The sequence below is a fragment of the Hyperoodon ampullatus genome (assembly GCF_949752795.1).
Source record: "Hyperoodon ampullatus genome assembly, chromosome: 6".
Taxonomy (NCBI): domain Eukaryota; kingdom Metazoa; phylum Chordata; class Mammalia; order Artiodactyla; family Ziphiidae; genus Hyperoodon; species Hyperoodon ampullatus.
Genome location: NC_136919.1, coordinates 62,029,931 through 62,049,731, shown reverse-complemented (window position 1 = coordinate 62,049,731; position 19,801 = coordinate 62,029,931). Strand labels below are relative to the sequence as shown.

At 45.3% G+C, this 19,801-nt stretch overlaps 1 protein-coding gene across 3 annotated transcripts in view; it reads right to left on the bottom strand.

The window, feature by feature from the left end:
• The window catches only part of TTC39B (tetratricopeptide repeat domain 39B), a gene marked incomplete at its 5' end in the record, with an annotated part of 127,765 nt that extends 110,695 nt beyond the window's left edge, over nt 1-17,070 (bottom strand). For 2 of the 3 annotated variants that reach the window (XM_079707240.1, XM_079707241.1), the window contains one exon: nt 17,008-17,049. In XM_079707240.1, coding sequence (XP_079563366.1) covers nt 17,008-17,049 — 42 coding nt within the window. Of the gene's footprint in view, nt 1-17,007 lie in introns of all 3 variants that reach the window. The other variant, XM_079707242.1, reaches the window with a different exon arrangement.
• Nucleotides 17,071-19,801: the final 2,731 nt, after the last annotated feature.

The window sequence follows — 19,801 nt, the reverse complement described above, 5'->3', positions numbered from 1 at the left end:
GGCATGTGGGATCTAGTTCCCTGACCAGGGATCGAACCTGGGCCCCCTGTATTGGGAGCACAGAGTCTTAATTAACCGCTGGACCACCAGGGAAGTCCCTAAAACTTCTTATTTAGAAATAACTTCAAATTTACAGAATGGTACAAAGAAAGCTTGTATGCCATTTATTCAGATTCATCTAGTGTTAACATTCTGCCCCATTTGCCTTATAATCTGCTCTTCCCTCTCCCTCTTCAACTCCATTTCCCTTCTTCTCTATCTAGATAAAAAATTTTTTCTAAACCATTTGAGAGTAAATTACATATATTGTGGCCCTGTACCTCTAAATACTCCAGTTTGTATTTTTAAAAAATACAGATAGTCTCTTACATAACCACAGTACAGTTATCCACATCAGTAAATTTAACTACTTTAAACTCCTGTCCATTTTCCAATTTTGTCAATTGACCCAACAATGTTCCTTGGTAGCATTTTTCCCTGCAATACAGGAGCTAGTCTCAGGTCAACTATTGCATTTAGCTGTTCCATCTCCTTTGCCTCCTTTAATCTGGGACATTTTCACAGCCTTTGTCTTTTATGACACTGACATTTTTGGAGAGTACAGCCCTCTTCTTTTTTTTTTTTTTTTTAATAGAACCTTCCTTATTTAAAGTTTCTCTGTGATCAGATTCAGGTTAGACTAGTACAGAAGGGACCCTGCGTCCTTGTCAGGTCACTTGTATCTGGAGGCACAGATGTTGTCCGCCCCCACTGGTGATATATTAATTTTGGTCACCTGGTCAAAGTAGTGTTTGATTTCTCCACTGTATAGTTACCATTTTTTTCTTGCAAGTCATGAGGAATCTGTGGTGAGATAGGGTAAGAGCAGATCAATATCACGCTCCTCCCCCAAACTTGTCTATATCACCTGTGATGATGGCTACCTGACTCCACCTTTACTAGGAGAGCTGAACACTGCTTTCCCACCTCTAGCACTCCCTCCACTTCTACCAGTTGGTCTTTGGCATTCTGCTGAAAGTAAATCCCTCCCGTCTCCTCCATGTGTCTATCTAGTTGGTCATCATCCATATGGACTCAAGGAGACCTATTTTCAGTGGTCTATAATACATTACTGTCCTTACTTATTTTGGTGCTCAGATTGTCCCAAATTTGGTCTAGGCAACTTTTACATTTTTCACTCTTTACCCCCTCAGAGCAAATTCTAATACCTAGAACTTGCTTATTATGAGAATTCTGTTTTTCCAAGGAATCTTATAAGGTTAGGCACATCTAAACTTTTACAATAAGACTCAATTATTTTTCCGAGTCCCCTAATGAAAACTGAGGTATGTAGCCACTGACCTACACACTTGACACGCCGATATACATTACAAAATGGACTTTGTTAAAAAAGAGAACATTAAGGGTCTGCTTGATTTGCTGCCATATGAAGCTGAGTTTCCTTACCAATTCTTAGCTGATTTAATAAATACTGGGAGAACCTAAAGGATCATCGGCGTTTGTATCAGAATAATGGTGCAGACCTCTAAAACTCAGTCTCTTTAATTGTTTCTTTTTAATTAAGAGAAAGAGCTATCTATAATGAAAACTGGCAAGAGTGTGCAGCCAACTTGAAAATAAAGAACTGCCAAAATTAAGAAGCTGAGAAACATCTGGAGACAACAGAACAAGTCAGAACAATCAATGGGGTTTTGATCAATCACAAGAGAAATTTGAGGAACTGCAGTACAATTTACAGAGACAAGAGCTACTGAGAGCCTGAGAGATTTGTGGCTGTAGAAGAAGTTGATTCTGGGTGAGAATTAGGTTACACCCATTAAGATATACCCGTACAAGACCCAAAAGGCTGAGGTCATTTTCCTGCCCCTTTCTGACTTTTTCTGCTGTCAAGCAAGGGTGAGGGAACTGACATGGTCTCAACAGCTGGGCTCAGCATCCTTTCTCCACCTTCCACCATATATAAGACAGTGGCAGCAGAGGTGTCTCCATTCTGGCTTCCTGATCCCTGAACCACAGCTACTGCAAAGCGCTGGGAACTCTTAGCTCTAGAACCATCAGCCACAGAATACCAGCACCTGCCCTAGTGAGTCAGTTCTGGACAGCACTGAGGGTCTTTCACAGAGGCCCAGCCTAGAACCACACCTACAGCCCCTCTGTGCACTTTGTAAACATCTGGGGATTCCCTTCTCAAACTCTTTCTTATGTAAACTACCTACACCAGTTTCTGCTTCCTGTGCTGAAACCTGATGGAGAGAGATGACAGAGAAGAAAATAAGCAAACAAGATAACACAGATGGTGATTATATCTATGAGGAAATAGACAGGATGAGTAATAGAGGAAAGAGAAAGGCTGCTTTGAAGATGAAACCCAAGGAAAACTGCACTTGGAACCTGATCTTTAAAGTGAGGATGGAAAGTTAAGAAGGAGCTGGTCACGTGAAGAACTGGTGCAGTCTGCAAGGCTGAGGAAACTCTAACGCAGGAGCACTATGGTCAAAAGAACTGGGCATGTTCAAGAAACCTAACGGAAGCCAGGGTGGCTACAGCAGAGGAACGAAGGGGAGAGGGGCAGGAGATGAGCTGGAGGGGGAAAGCCAAAGAAAAGAAGTGTGGATTTCATCCTAAATAAACAGTCTGAAGCACGGGCGTAATGTGATTACCATTTGTAAAAGCGCACTTGGGCTGCAGAGTGAGAGTGGATTGCAGAGCCAGAGAGGAAGCAGGGAGACGAGTGAGAATGCTCTTCCAGAGACGCAGGGGGGAGAAGACAGTGGTGTGGCCTGGGGACATAGCGGTGATGGAGAGAAGGGGCCAGTATGCAGTAAGGAGCCATGTTTTGGAGGTAGATCCGACAGGACTGGCTGATGACAGAGACGTGGGAGGCAAAAGAAGCGTAAACTGAGGGGAACAGAGAGGGAAGATCAAGGATGAGGCATGGGGAGGGCTTTTTTGGTTGAGTAATGCTGCTTTAAATTGTTCCCCCAAAGTCTTGTGTTTGCTCCTAAAATAATTATGGAAGGGGTGACTGTCACCAAATTGCCACAATTGAAATGGAATGCTTTTAGGTCTTTAACAAAGAGACAGGAGTTCATTTTAGCATGTCACATGCCCCCCCCACCCCGCCGCCATTGAACCTAATCTATTGTCACGTGAAACCTGCTCCCTGAGGCATGCAGACTTAAAGTTCTGACCCTGTACATCAAAAAGGGGGACTCTTATCTAAGTTAAAATGTAACCTCCTCCACCATAAACTATAAAGGGAGGTAAAAGCAGGTAAGCCTTTAGAAGATTAGAAAAAAAAAGATTCTTTCTAAGCTAGTAGCTTTACTTTTTAAATTTCCAATATAATTAGCATTACAGTTGGACTTGTGGAACCTAACACCTTATAAAGTCATCTCTACTATTTATGAAATCGGAGTAAATTTGCTTGACGTCTCATGAAAAAGTCCACGAATCTCAATGTTTTCTATTTTGAAAAGTTGGGAGAAATACCACCTATGCACATATGCTAGTATTACTAAATAGAAAACTGTTAGAAATGTGAACACCTCAGGCTTCTAAAAGCATTAAGTGTATGAATAAATTATACTCATCCTCATTTTCTGAATGCTCCCTATTTAGCCCAGCTAGATTACATGTGTTATTTCACTTCATCCCACTGTAGGAGTGAGGAAGCTATGGCTCCAAGTGTCTTGCTCTTGGTTACCTAGCTTGGGCCGGTGTCCGCAAGGGCATTTACCACTGTTTGTATTTTAAAAGGAAAACAGAAAAAAACCCTTCTCTCTCAAAACTAGATCTTAAAATGAATATCAGCAAATGCATACTGAATATCAAGATGTTCAATATGGCTAGTTGTAGTATTTGATACAATCTTACTAGGATTCTTTCCTGCTCTGTAAAATTCTAGCCATTCTTATGTACTGATAAAAAGCAAAATCTATACATCATTGCTATTCAAATGAATGGCTCTGGATGAGTTGCCAAGGCTGCTAGTAGCAACTCTCTGAGGTGGCCATTAGAATCCCCCACTGACTGATGAGGAGACTGAAGCTCACAGAGAGATTAAGTAACTTGCCCAAGGTCACAGTGCCTCTGCAAGTGACAGAACCCAATCCATGTCCACTAACCTGTAAGCCCATCCATGTTCTTTCCTCTCTCCCACATGCCTTCCTAGGAACAGATACGACAACTCTGAAATTCAGATGGGGTGCCTGAAAAGAGGCAGAAATTTTTTGACTGTTTGTCCTATTTGATACTTGTGCTAGGATGACAGTCCCTTTCACTCAACTGTTAATGGCTTAGAAATGCAATTGCTTGCTTGTGCTTCTGGCAGCAAGCTAAACATGTTGGATAAGTAGCATCTGCCTTGGGGAATGAACTAGAAAATCAGAAAAAAACCATCATCTGTATATACTGCACATCTTCTGCTTTATTGCAAATGGGACAAATTATTCATCTCGACAAGGGTAATTCACTCAGCCCTCGAGCCTGTCTTCTGATGACGTCACAGTGTTAAGAGCCAAGTCAGCGCTGACCCAAATGCACTCTGCTCTGTAGTCTTGCTTTTTGATGCCTAACATGTCTGCTTTGTCCCCATCATATATAATGGCTGCTCATTTTTACTTCTGCCTGGGAAATTCTATTTTATCCTGATGATTTTTAATTTTTCAATCAATTTAAAGGTGAAAAGTATATTGAGATGAGAGCAGACAGGCACAAGGAATCTTTATGGGGTCATGGAAATGTTCTTAAATTGGATTGTGGCGATAGCTGCACAATGTAAATTTACTAAAGATCAATGAATTGTACACTTAAAAGGAGTGAATGAATGGCATGTAAATTACACCTCAATAAAGCTTTTTTTTTTTTTAAGAATACTGAGATAAAGCTAACAGATTATGGAGGTAAATTCTCCTTTCTGGTTGAAAGGCTAAAAATATCACGTTGTTAGAAAGCACTGAATGGAGTTCCTTTGCTGCTTTCTGGGGGGGAAAAGTCCCACCCTTTCCTTCTGGAACACCAAGGCACCTACATCCTATCCCTGCTGGGTGTCTTATGGTGAAAGAGGAGTATTTCTCCTTGGAAGCAGCCAGGAATGCTAAATGGTCATTGAGTACCTAGAGGGGAGAAAATAAGGGAATATCTGGAAAGGCTGGAGGAGGAATGTACCTGAGGGAGGTCTTCAATGATGAAGAGGAATCAGCCAAGTGAGGGAACAGTGTATGAAAAAGCTGGGAAGTGAGAAAGGCTGCCCCTTTGGGAGATGGCGCCTGGAAGGGGAGCTACAAGCACTTCACCACAGCTGATATTAAAGGTCTTGTTAGGAGGGCAAACTCCTGGGAACCACCCCAGACCTACTGAAGAAGAATGGCTTGTGGTAGGACCTAGGAACATGCATCTTAACAAGCCACCCACTCCCCTAACCAGGTTACCTATGCACCCTAAAGCGTGAGAACCACCGAGATAGGTCCTAAGTAAGGCCTCATACACCATGCTAACTGTTTGCATAATACCTCAAAAGCAAATGAAACACTGTGGATAGATTTTAAGCAGCAAGGTGAGGATGGACTTGAACTTTAAACACAGCAGTCTGGCATGGCACATGATTTGGGGGCAGAGAGAGAACCCTAGAGCTCCCTCCAGGGCCCAGGAGTACACACACACTGTCACCTCCTTTACCTTTTAACCTCTTAAACTAAGTAGCCGAACACAAACATACCTCCTACAGTCTCCTATTAACATCTAGGTGCTTTACGATCTTATGGAAATGTCATAAGAATGTTATAACATTCACCAATGTTAAAGAGGGGATCATCCTGCACAGCCACACATTTGGAGAAACTAGAGGTTACCACACATACCATTTAGGTGTCAGGGGGCAGATGTCAGTTTCAAAATATTACAGACATGCGGCTTCCCTGGTGGCGCAGTGGTTGAGAATCTGCCTGCCAATGCAGGGGACACGGGTTCGAGCCCTGGTCTGGGAAGATCCCACATGCCGCAGAGCAACTAAGCCCATGAGCCACAGCTACTGAGCCTGCGCGTCTGGAGCCTGTGCTCCGCAACAAGAGAGGCCACGATAGTGAGAGGCCCGCGCATCGGGAGGAAGAGTGGCCCCCACTTGCCGCAACTAGAGAAAGCCGTCGCACAGAAACGAAGACCCAACACAGCCATAAATGAATGAATGAATGAATAAATAAATAAATAAATAAATAAATTTTTAAAAAAAGAATTCCCTTTCCTGGAAGTGTGTGAACAGATAAGTCACATAAGAAACTAAGAGGGCCAGTAAACATATAGTGAAAAATACTAACTCACTAGTTAGCGAATAAAAGTTTAAAAAAAATATATTATGGACATGGCTAAGTCCCTTGCTGACTATTATAAACACTGTTCTGCTGAAACAGATGCCCCTTTGAGCCCATGTTTACACTCTCTTTTGCAGTAAGTGGTTTCCCCTCTCCGCTCAGGGAGGGAGAGGTGTGAGGATTATAAACTTGCAGAATTGACATAGGTGGAGTCCTGAGATTAGCCTTAGAGGTAACTGCATCATCCTAAAGGAATCCAAGTGGAAGAGGAGTCTTGCAGGACTCTGCATGGGCCGACCTTTATGCAAGTTCAGTTCCTTATTGGATTGGGAAATCAATGTCAAGTATCTGCATCATGCAGCCTTAATAATAATGGTACTAAGGGCCAACATTTGCACCCCATATGCTAAGCACTTTATAGGATGTTAATCCGCTCAACAACCCTCTGAGGACTCTCCTGGTGGTGCAGTAGTTAAGAATCCGCCTGCCAATGCAGGGGACACGGGTTCGAGCCCTGGTCCAGGAAGATCCCTCATGCCACGGAGCAACTAAGCCCATGTGCCACAACTACCAAGCCTGCGCTCTAGAGCCTGCGAGCCACAACTACTGAGCCCACGTGCCACAACTACTGAAGCCTGCACACCTAGAGCCCGTGCTCCGCAACAAGAGAAGCCGCGGCAATGAGAAGCCCACACACCGCAACGAAGAGCAGCCTCAGCTCTCCACGACTAGAGAAAGCCCGCATGCAGCAACGAAGACCCAACGCAGCCAAAAGTAAATAAATAAATAAATAAATAACTCTCTGAAGCAGGTTCTACAACATTATCCCCATTTGACTGATGAAGAAACTGAAGCTTAGAGAGATTAACTTATCCAAGGCTGTACATGGAGGAGCAGGGATTCAAACCTGTCTGACTCCAGAACTTCTGCCATAGCACTTCATGGGGTGTGTCAAATAGATTTCTACGTTTTCCGAGTTTTTGATGCCTATAATAGGAGTATTAAGGAAACAAGCAAATTTAATTCATAAAGCTTACGATGCTTTATAAACAAACTCACGCATAGCCCTAGAAATCACCTAGTACAGGGGTCAGCAAACTGTTTCCACAAAGACCCTATAAATATTTAGGCCACGTGGGCCATACGGTGTGTCCTAACTACTACCTCTGACATTGTGTGTAAACAGCAATAGGCAACACCTAAACAAACGGGCATGTCTGTATTCCAATAAAACATTATTTACAAGAACAGGCAGGAGGGAGGTTACATTGTCCTTGCAGCACAGTCTGCCACTCCCTGACCCAGTGGAAAGGGCCATGAATGTAGAGTTAGAGCACTTGGCTTCTAACCCTCATTCCATGCCTAAGTGAGCTGGGTGGCCTTCGGCCAGTCACTGCCTGTGTCTAGGCTGTGTACTTCTGCATTAGTTTCTCCCCTATAGGCTGCAAAAATAAGGCGAAACTACATTCGGACACACTAAAACAGATTCTCCATCAAACCCATAAATAATAAACAGTGGCAGCAATACCTTAAGGTAAAGCAGAAGGGAAGAGAGAACTAGCACGTTAAGGGTACTTCTATGTACCAGGTGCTTTGTAAAACAGACTCGTATTTCATCCTGTTTGCCAACCTTATGGGGTAGTTATCATTATTCCTGTTTTATAAATGAAAAGCATCAGACAAGTTAAATAACGAGCCCCAGGTCACACAGCAAATGAGACGAGAAGCCTAGATCGGAATCCAAGCCAGGGGTAGCTATTCTCGAACAGCAAGCACTCGGGCGATGATTTTGCACAGACGATGACATCTGAGTGCTTCTGGCAGAGGGTCCTGGAGCCAGGCCTCATTCCCCTCTCTTCCGGACTCTCCCACTCTGTCATCTGTGTTGCCCGCCTCCTCTCCAAAAGATCCTACCCCATTTGGTCTGAAAAAATGATGTGAGACTCTGAGGTTTGTTGCCTTTAGCTCTGAGTGGAAGGACTGTGATTCATGCATGGATTTAAATAGACCAGGAAGCCCAGAACTCTGGGGCAAAGCAGCCTAAAGAAGCAGGGCAAGAGAAAAGGAGGACAGAGGACACCCTCAGAGAACCCCTGACTGGTCCTGCTGACCGCACCAGAGTTGTGGGTCCAGGGGTTCTGCGTCTGACAACTTAGCTGAGGGTAAGAGTCTATGTGACAAAACACAGCCTATGGAAGTACTCAATCGTGCCTGACTTGTCTGCCTCCTTAACTAGTGCATTGCAGGTTACAGCCATCAGTTTAAAACTAAGTACTTTGGAAATAGGGCTGGGAAAGGAGAAACCACCCAAGAAATGGGATCATCATTGCTTCCTTTATCAAAAAAAAAAAAAAAAAAAAGAAAAAGAAACACATTTCCCAAATGTGGGAGGATACATATGTCAAGGAAGAAAATTGAAACAACAAACAAAAACAAAAAACCCAAACTGCTTAGCTGAGCATTCAAGACCTACCAAAATCTGCTGGAACACACAGAGCACTGTCTTCCAGCCTCGACCACAGAGCCCTCGCACAGTCTGCACTTCAGCCTCCACCAAGCTTCACCCATGCCCAGGCGTGTTCCCCTGCTGCTCCCTCTGCCTGAAGGAATGAAGCCGTGATCTGCTCTCCATGGCTGCCTGCTGAAACTCCACCCCTCAAAGTCCAGATCACATGTCACCTTCTAGATCACAAACATCAAAGCCGAGAACTTCAGAAACAGATCATCAAGGTCAAATCCTTCAGGTTACGTAACAGGAAACCAAGGCCCAAAGGGGTTAAGTCACACAGCTGGGCAGTAAAGACTTGGTGTGGAAACCAAGTTAGCTGATCTGACTTGGGGGCGGAGGGGCAGGGAGGCACGCCTCACCAGCACCTTCAGGGTGAGTGACGACCCCAGGAAAGCCCTCTCTTCCTCCTCCTCCTAGAAGCCCCAGGCCTGCTTACAAGCTCGCCGAACTCTCCCCTCCATTCCAGGTGAGAGTGGTTTTGTGTGTCCATATTCCTGCTTGCCTGCTCCAGAGGGATCAAAACCATGTCTTTCCCATCGTGTTATCCCAGTACCTAGCTAGCGCTGCACAGAGTGGGCCTTCAGGGGGCTGTAACAGTCATTCGACAAAACAAAAACACCAGAAAACAACGTCCCTCCCCAACTCCGGTCCTGTCTTCCTCCAATCAATCGGCCTCCATGCACTGCCAGAGGGACCCACCTACAGCACGGATCTCACCACACCTCTGCTCATCTGAAACCCTTAAATGCACACCATGCACATCATGATATCCACGATTCCGCAGGAAAAACTTAGAAGAGCCCTTCCTGCCCTTGAGCCTCATTTCCTGCCACCCAGAGCACCACAAGCACTTCTTCACCTCCGAACCCTATGCCTGCTGTTCCCTCTCCCCGGGATGCACTGCAAGAGTTCCCTTTGTCCCCAGCTCTCTTCTACATGGCTAACCCCTACTCATCCCACAAGATTCAGAATGTCTAAGAAATGGCCTCCTTGAGGAAACCATCCCAGATTACCCGTTCCCTCCCCCCACTCCAGGTGAGATGCCCTCCTCCGTGCTGCCAAAGCACCTTGGCATCCCTCCTGCATAGTTCTCAGCACAGAGAATTGCATCTATTTGTTTACACACCTGCCCTCCACCTCCCACTAGACCATCACTTAGGGCAGGAGCACCTGGCATAAAACCTGATACATTAACTTAGACTGAATAATCTTCTCCTTCACTAGTTACAATCAGACCCAAGAAATATACATAGTGCATCATTTCATTAAAGTATTTTAAAATACAGGTCCACAGATCTCAGCAAAAAAAGCTCTTACTACACACCCAGTCTTTCAATAAAGAGCTCAAGATGCATAATGGCATTATGAACTACCAGGAAGTCAACACGTCAAGAGTGCCTTTAGAGAGGTGTGGTGACCTAGCCAGTGGCCGACTGGCCAGAGTCTGGGTATGTGACCGACTCCCACTAAGCACAGGGATGGAAGAGGAAAGTTCTGACACAGTGACCGAGGGGAGGTTTGACAAAGGGAAGCTCTTCCCAGGAAGCCTCTCAGCGCCCAGGTGAGTCCCCGGGCACTCCTCTCCTGGGAAGTGAGCACACAGTAACTTCAGGAGACCTGCCTGAGCTGGCCACCGGGGCACCTGAGACTGGGGGCCGGGGGACTGTCAACAGACTAGCCTCTCAGAATTCACAGTATACAATTCACACGGTGCATAATTAGTAACAGCACCCGTGCGCAGGGAGCTAAGATAGGAAGGAAAGCAAACAGCTAACCCAAGGAAGAACTGATTCCTGTCTAAGAAGCATGCCTGCACCACTGAACTTGAGGGGGAGGTAGGAGGTGTGGGGCAAAGGGGACGTGAGCAGAAAATGAGGGCAAGTTTCACTGAGAAAGTAGCATTCCCAGAACAGATGGGCTTTCAAATGATTCAAAATTTAACGTTTCAGGGGCTTCCCTGGTGGCGCAGTGGTTGAGAGTCCGCCTGTCGATGCAGGGAACACGGGTTCATGCCCCGGTCCGGGAAGAATCCCACATGCCGTGGAGCGGCTGGGCCCGTGAGCCATGGCCGTTGAGCCTGCGCGTCCGGAGCCTGTGCTCCGCAACGGGAGAGGCCACAGCAGTGAGAGGCCCGTGTACGGCAAAAAAAAAAAAAATTGAACATTTCAGGAAAATTGCCTGTTTGTTAACCTGAGCTGGCATCCAGGCTGAGGACGGTAAGCTGATGATATTTTTTTCCTCTCGCTCACCTGCAGGATCAATTTACAAACATCCTTTCCTAACCTTGCCCAGATTCATCCACTCATAAGCAAATGGCTGTGCTCCCTCAGTAAGGAAAGTCACAGTGAACCAAGCAGGTGAGTGGATTCTGCATGAGGTCCTTCCCCACCCTCCACACCCACCGGAAGGCTGAACCTTACCCAGTTGTCTTCTTAGGTAACAGCACCACCAGCCAGCCAAGAATCATCTCTTACCGGCTCCTCCCTTCCCCCCATTCCACTGCCCCTCCAACTAGGGAACAGGCCACCAGGCCAATTCCTCCTCCAAGCCCTCCCTGAGAAGTCCCTCCTTTCTGGCCTCCTCTCTCCAACCCCATGACCTCTGCTCCACTCCAGTCCTCACCACCTCCCATTCTGAACTGTCGCAACAGCCTCTTGCCCTTCCTGCCACCACCTCCAGTCTGGCTGCACCAACTTCACCAGACTTAGCTTCCTAAAATAAATAATTGTATCACTCTTGCCTAGTTAAAAAGCCCTCTGGGTCCCCATTTTTTAGGAGATCGCAGCCCTCCGAGGCACTCCTCCCCATACGCTGAGCACCCTGCTGACCCCAGGGTGTGCTCTCATCCCCCCCCATCTCAACTTTCACCCACGCCTCTGCCTTATCGCACTTGCTCCACCTAGCACACCCTTCAAGATCCACTTCAGGGAGCCGGATTCTTCCAGCTCCATTCTTCTTCCTCAAAATTGCTTTGCCAATTTGGGCTCTTTTGTGTTTCCATACGAATTTTAAAAGTTTTTGTTCTAGTTCTGTGAAACATGCCATTGGTAACTTGATAGGGATTGCATTGAATCTGTAGATGGCCTTGGGTAGTATGGTCATTTTAATAATACGGATTCTTCCAATCCAAGAACACAGTATGCATTTCCATCTGTTTGTGTAATCTTGGATTTCTTTCATCAGCGTCTTAAAGCTTTCAGAGTACAGGTCTTTTGCCTTCTTAGGTAGGTTTATTCCTAGGTATTTTATTCTTTTTGTTGCGATGGTAAATGGGATTGTTTCCTTTATATACACACTACTATATATAAAATAGATGACCAACAAGGGCCTCCTGTATAGCACAGGGAGCTATACTCAAAATCTTGCAATAACCTAAAATGGAAAAGAATCTAAAAAAGAAAAAAATATATACGTATATATATATACACATACATCTGAATCACTTTGCTATACACCTGAAACTAACACAACATTGTAAATCAACTATATTTTAACAAAAAAAAATTTTTTTAAGACCCAGTTCAAATACCACCTCTTCTTTAAAGTCTTTGCCAGCCACTAAACGAGGGCAACCAACCATTCCTGTTTGCACCTGTTGTCCTGGAGTAATTACTGAAAGCAGCACACTTACTTCCCCAGGGCCCTGCTGTGGATGATAAATTATATGGCCCTCCTACCTAAAATCTACCCTGACCCAAAGACAGCGCTCGTTACTTGTGTAACTGTGTCTTTTGCTAGAGCGTGTGTTCCTCAAGAGCAATCAAGCCATATTATCTCAGTATGGACTTCCAGCACCTGAAGACTGCCTGCACCTGGGGCAGTGCTCAATGAACACTGATGGAATCAAAGAATGAATCTGATCCGAAGAAAACTGTAGCAATCAGTTTTATCTAAACTTCATCTAAAATGCCAGTGGGGAAAATTTCTAAATCAGAATTAGATCGAAAAAATCCTGGGCCAAAAATTCAGGCCATGAAAGCATCTGTCACATAAACCATTTCTTTCCCTAATCAGTGTTTCTCAACTTTTTTTCAGTATTGTCCCCCTGCCCCAGGAGCCTTTTTAGACATTTTTTTCCTAACCATATCCCCCATGAAATGTTAATAGCACAGAGATATATCTGTACTTTATACATAAAAGAGCAAGTATAAAGTTTATTCTTCTTATATAATAATGGGTTCAGAATGGCAATAAAAATGTTAAGTCATGTTTTAAAATTTAAAGCTATTAACATTAAACTTTGTATTTGCTGAGTAACTTATAATGTAATTTTAATGTAAAAATGTGATGTATCAAATTATACATAAAAATTGCCAATTTCTACATAATAATAGCAATGTAACCAAATTTTTCAAACTTTCAAAACTGCTATTTTTCCAGAAAAGGTAAAACAATTGAAAAAAAAATCTTCTTAAAAGTTATTTTTCATGAACTTAACTCTTGTTTTATATGAGAAAATAATTTTTAACTTATCCAGCTGCTACATATTCATTCAGATATCATCAATAGTTTCTCTTTTCAGTACTTGGCATAGTTATTAGTGGGTTGAATAATTCTAATAGGATTAAAGAATAAAATATAAAGTACTTTTATTTAATTTTCAAATCCCAAGTCACGCACAAAGCAGTGTGGGTCAAACATAAGCACTTAACATCCACAAGGCAGCCAAAGGCAGACCTAATGGATAAGGAAGTCACCAACAGAAATATGACTTCAGGATCAAGCTATTGATGGACAGAAAGTTCTCCAGTCATAGCCATCTATTTGCCATAGGTTTGTAGTAATGACCCTGCATACATTCTGTATATCTTCCATGAACTCAATGTCAATGTTGCTTGTGTAATACCCAAGAAAAACCAATGAGAGAAATTTAAATGTTAAGAAGTAAGATTTTGCCCACCAAGCTTTGAAGGGCCACAAACCACTGGAACATCTGAGAAGTTTCTGCCTCCCTCCAGAACCAATTTTTGCTGCCCCTGAGGCTGCAAGCCCTAACCTCTGTGTTCCCACGTTTACCCTCCTAGCACCTAGAGAAAAAAACAAAAACCCCCAGCTTACCTAAGAAAACACCCCATTCCACAACTATAATAAGGGCCCCTCTACTACCATCATCTCCTTGGGTACTTTGAAAGAAAAGCGATTCCCATACTATTAGCCTTTCTCCCAAACAAAGGAGCCCCCCACCTCTAAAAGTGTAGACTTTTGGAGCTGGAAGAACACTCAGGGCTCATAGAGCCCTTCCATCTTCAGATGAGGAAACTTAAAAGAGCCCTAAGAGGTTGAGAGACTGGCTCAATCAAGGTCACTATATTGTTATAGACAGAGATCTTGTCAGCCTGGGTCACTGTTGTATCTCCAAGCTAGGCCCAGGCTTGGCACATAAGACAGTCAGATGTTTGCACACTTAATGAATGAATGGCTATTGGGCAAATTAGTGACAGAGCTGAGAGCCCAGTTCACCTAATTCCTAACCTACCACTTTTCCAACTACACCAATTTGTCCCTTTTTACTTTCCTAGAATATCAAATAGTGGCCTCAAAGACTATCAAATTTATATTAAGTGTTTGAAGAGCTTCCCAGCTCTTTTAGTTTCACACATCCAAAGTTGAAGAGCAGGGTCTTGTGCACTTGTGGTAGAGTGCTTCAGCCCACTAAAAGTGAGGGACTTTCCACAAATAAGTCAAGGTACCCGGTTGGCAATGCATCACTTCTTATTTGCTTACCCTGCCTTGATCTCTTTTCTAGAGTTCTTGTTCATGTGCCATATCTCCTTACCCAGACTGAGAACCGTAGAGAGCCGAAACTGCCTTCCGTTTCTAAGACACCTACTAAGTTTAAGCACGAAGCAAATGTTCAATAAATGTTTGCAAAACTTATTCCAATGGAAATGGTGCACCATGAGGGACAAAAGTGGATTTGGCATGAACAAAAAAATTCTGTTTGTACTTTGCTCAATTCCTAGGACCAGTAGAGTACCTAACATGTAATGGGAGCCTAACAGTTACTGAATTTTAAAAAACAAATGAAAGATATGGCAAAAACTGAGAAGTTATTAAGCATAGTCTTCATTCATTCAATAAATTCATTGAATTTATTCATTCAATAAATATGTATTACCAAGTATCTGCGTGCCAGGCTCTCTGCTGCTCTGAAACCTAATTTCCCCCACAGAGCTAGAGCCCTCCTCCCTAGCAAACGCATGGCATTAGGTTCACCTTGCAGGCTGTGGGCACAGCTAGGGTAGCCATGTCTCAATATGCCCAAGATAGTACCAGTTTACACCTATTGTCCAAGCATTCTCTCCCAACAATGCCCTGGTCTAGACAATTATATCACCCTAAGTGTAGCAAATCTTTTTCAACAAGAGGCCCAGGGATTCAAAAATTTCACTCCACATTTACTAGCTACTCCCAGTCCCCTTTTTTTGGCTGTGCCATGCAGCATGTGGGATCTTAGTTCCCCAACGAGGGATCGAACGCATGCCCCCTGCAGTGGAAGGGCAGAGTTCTAACCACTGGACTGCCAGGGAATTCCCTACTCCCAGTCTTGTTTCCTTATTTCTAATACAGGCATAACACATAAAACTAAATGGTTATAAATAGAAAAGTGGCTGAGGACAAGGCTGGGACATCAGATTGAGACTACACTGTAGAGAGCCTTGCATGCCAAGAACACGGATACATAATTTAATATACAGCAGGGAGCGATAAAAACCTTTAAGGGAGAAAGTGAATGTATAGTCAAAGCACCAAGAAAGTGTTATGACGTTGATTACAGAAAAGATCTAAGACAGGAGGAATGAGAAAAGCCGGCTCCAGGTCGTACCAAAAAGCTAGCCTAAAGCTGTAAATAAAGAAAGGTTGTCACAGATGAAAACGGCAACAAATATGCATTTCATCATTTGCCTTTATATGTAATTTTAAAGTTTCAACAATACATGCAGCTATGCAAGCTCTAGTTCATTGATCTGTGGTCCTGATACCCTCCTTGGAAGGCACAGGTTGTAAGGAAGCATCTGGACAGTCCGGCTTGCCCTCCTGTCGGCCAGTCGTGTAAAGGAGCTGGAGTTCGGTTTTTGTTTTATTTTAAGGGCTACATTTCAACATAGTATTCGTTGTCAAAAGAGTTTCCCGACACTGAAAGAGATGAACAGGAAGCTTAACCCGTCAACTCCAGATCTTCCACTATTGCATCATTTGAAACTAAGCCTCCTCAGTCAGCGACTTGTAAAATTCAAGTCAGGTAAAATGGCAGCAGCAGCCGCTGCGGGTGCTGCTGCTGCGGCCGCCGCCGCTAGCCTCAACTTAAAGCGCCGGAGAGCGCGTCTCTCCGGAGCTGCCAACTGCTCAAAGGAACAGTCGATAAATCAACAGGTCCTGCTCGCCCGCCCGAGGGTGCTCAGACCCGGGCGCGCCAGCCACTGGAGGAAGTGGCTAATTATTTAAAGACAGTCGAGACCACTGGAGGCCGGAGTCGGCTCTCCAAGCGCCTTCCCTCCGTCCACCACCCACACTGGGAACCTGCTGGGAAAAGGCCCGGGCCCCGTAGACGGAGGGGAAAGCACCAATTCCTGGGCTGCTGCTCCAGGTCCCTAGCCCTCCAGCCCCTGGGCAGCCCTGCACTGCCCGCGGGTGCAGACACCCCGAGAGCTCCTTTTTCCTCCGGCTGTCCCCCTCCTCTCATCGACTGCAAGCCTTTCTGTTCTGCCACCGGAAACTTCCAGAGAAGGTGAGATTCCCAGGTCAAGAGACGATTCTACAAACTCTAAAGCGCCAATGTCGGGACTTCAGAGTCAGACCTCATAAAGCCTAGGCGTCCCTGGTGAGGCTCAGTACTGCTCTATACTGCGGGTCCTGCGCTCCCGCGCGTTCGCACCCACCCACCCGCTAGCCGGACGTGGTGTCCTCCGATCCGCAAGAGCCCACGGTGCCGGCGCCCGCAACTTCAGCAGCGCCTCCGCTCCGAGAGCCGCAGAGACCCTCCTCGCTCCAGCGAGGACAGACCTCCCAAGGCCTGGTGTCCTCAGCCGCAACCCCGTCCCTTCCTCCGGGAGGGAGGCTGCAGGTCCCAGACAGGGAACCAAGGGGGCGGGACCTTGGCCGTCCCTGCCGGACTCGCTCAACCCTGCCGAGCTCGCTCATTCCTCCCGGGCTCCAGGGGCAGTGCCCACACTCCCCACCGGCCAGTACCTCGTCCGCTTCCAACTCTGCTCCGTTGCCTACGAGCGCCATGTTCCTCCTCCGGCTGCCGCCGCCCAGAAACCAAACAGGGAGCTCAGAGCCAACTCAGTTTCTCGGCTCCGGGCTCAGCCCAGCGCCAGCAAAGGAGGAAGAGGATGGCCCCGCGCTCCCGCCGGGTCCCGGGCGGGGCCAGCGCGCAGCTGAGGGTGTGCTTTCCCCGCCCACGGCGCCCGCACACCAGACGAGCATCCATTTCCCGAGCCGGCGCCGGGTGGCGGGCCTCTACACAAGCTCAGCCCCCTGCAGGCCTTGCCCCGCCCTCTACGCGGCTCTGACTAGAGCAGCCAATCAGATTCTCCAATGCTTTTCCGCCTCCAGACGGCATCCACTTAGGATCCACATGGGCGGGGTCATCCCGTGGGCGGGGTCATCCCGTGGGCGGAGTCATCCCGTGGGCGGAGTCATCCCGTGGGCGGAGTCATCCCGTGGGCGGAGTCACCTCGTGGGCGGAGTCACTGGCGAACTTCGCTGGTCTGGCCCACTCTCTGGGAAGGCACCTGAGAGTACCAGCTTCCAGTACTCTGTGAGGAGGCCTGGAGCCAAGAGAGCGCTGGGTTAACGAGGCCAACCAAGGTCAAAGCCACCTATCCCTGATGCCCCTTTGAACCGTCCACCTGGTCCCTGGGCCAGTGCCAGTCCCCTTCCCTCGCCAGGTGCGCACGGCATCTCGCAGATGGTGAGGCCAGAGAGCAGCCTTGAGTCAAGGTCACAAGTCACGCAAAGGTCTCTGTCATTCCACCTGTCCAGACACTAAGTCAGGGACATCATCTTCAGATACAGGAATGCCGTGTTTGCTTCTGTGTATGTTTGAAAAGTAACAGAAAAACCACAGGACATATATTTATACAACTTAAAGCTCCTCTACCCCTCCTCCCAATATCCTGTCACGATGACCCATTTTGAAACCCCAAACATATGTGCATAATTCGTGCTTGAACTATAAGATCCATGAGGGTGGGGATGCTGTTTGTCTTCTTCAAAACTGTATCCCCAGCACCTAGAACAGTGCCTTACACATAGTAGATGCTCAACAAATATTTGTTGGCTTCGTTTAGAAATTGATTCCTGTGTCTAACATGTAAGGTAATTGAACTATCCAACTGAAAAATTATAAGCTACATTTTTTAGGGTATTGGGGGGGGTTGGTCAGCTTTATTTTACATACGATAAAGTTCACCAAGTTTAAGTTTGTAATTTGATAACAGATGTTTACAAAACACCATTCCAATCATGAAAACACACCCAAAAAGTTCCCTGTGCCTCTTTGCTGTCAATTTACTTCCCCCACTCCCTGGCCTCTGGCAACCACTGATCTGCTTTCTGTCACTCTCATTTTGCCTTTTCTAGAATTTCATATAAATTCTATCACAGAGCACAGGATCTTTTGTGTCTGGCTCATGAAGGGCTATTTAATGGTCATCCAGTGACAATTATAAAAATTGCTAACATTTATTGAGTACTTATTATATGCCAGGACTATGCTGAGCCCCTTGCATAAATTAACCCCTTTACCCTTCATAACCCCATGAAGTAGGTGCTGTTAACTTACAGATGAGTGAAATGAGGGTCAGAGAGTTTAAGTAACTTGTTTGAGGTCAGACAGCTATTAAGGAAGTAGGGATGCCAGAATCTGAACTTCAGCAATCTGACCTTAAGGCGTGGTGTTAACCATTGTTCTGCACTGCCTCCAGCCACCACCTTCCCTTTCTTTCTCCCTATTTGTTTCAGTAGATCAGCTGCCTGCACATGTCTATTACACATACTTTCAGTGAATCACCTTAGCATCCTTGAAACTTGCTCTACAATTTTAATGAGTCACTATGTACCTTTATACTAGAAAAATAAAATGGCTTCCACCCCACAAACAACATGGGAAAAAATGGATTAGATTATGGTGATGATTGCACAACTCTATGATTTACTACAAATCCTTGAAGTATATAATTATAATGGGTGAGTTTTATGGTCATGTACATTATATTTCAATAATGCCACTTTTAAAAACAGGTTAACACATTCTTTCAGCACTCTTAGAATCAGATATGTGGAGCTAGAAAGGACCTAGGGGTCATTTAATTCCAATACACCTGAAAGTTTCCATTCCTCCCCCAACCTCCTGTTTATGCTTAGCTATCTGAGGCTGGATTTCCTGTCTGGGTCCAGATTCCACTCTGTATTGCTCATGCATGATTCTGTTTTTTAAAGTTCTAAAATTTAGTTGGCTCCTAAATTAATATTACATTATTTGACATTAAACCATCCTGTGGTGGCTTCTTCCTCTCTTGTATGCTTTATTATTGTCTTTCAAATTTCAACTCCTCAAATTTTGAAGAGGTACAAAAGAACTTGGCACTAATTAGTGGCATGATTATGTTATAGTGAGAATCAAGTTTAATTTTTCAGAAATCATTCTTATAGATAAAAGTTGGTAATTTTTTTTAAATGAGAGATCAAATCTGAAGCCCCATATACCTTAATAACAATTAACATTATTTATTTATTTTGGGCTGCATTGGTTCTTCGTTGCTGCACATGGTCTTTCTCTAGTTGTGGTGAGCAGGGGCTACTCTCCGTTGTGGTGCACAGGCTTCTCATTGCGGTGGCTTCTCTTTCTGCGGAGCACAGGCTCTAGGCACGCGGGCTTCAGTAGTTGTGGTGTGCGGGCTCAGTAGTTGTGGCTCACAGGCTTAGTTGCTCCATGGCATGTGGGATCTTCCCAGACCAGGGCTTGAACCCTAGTCTC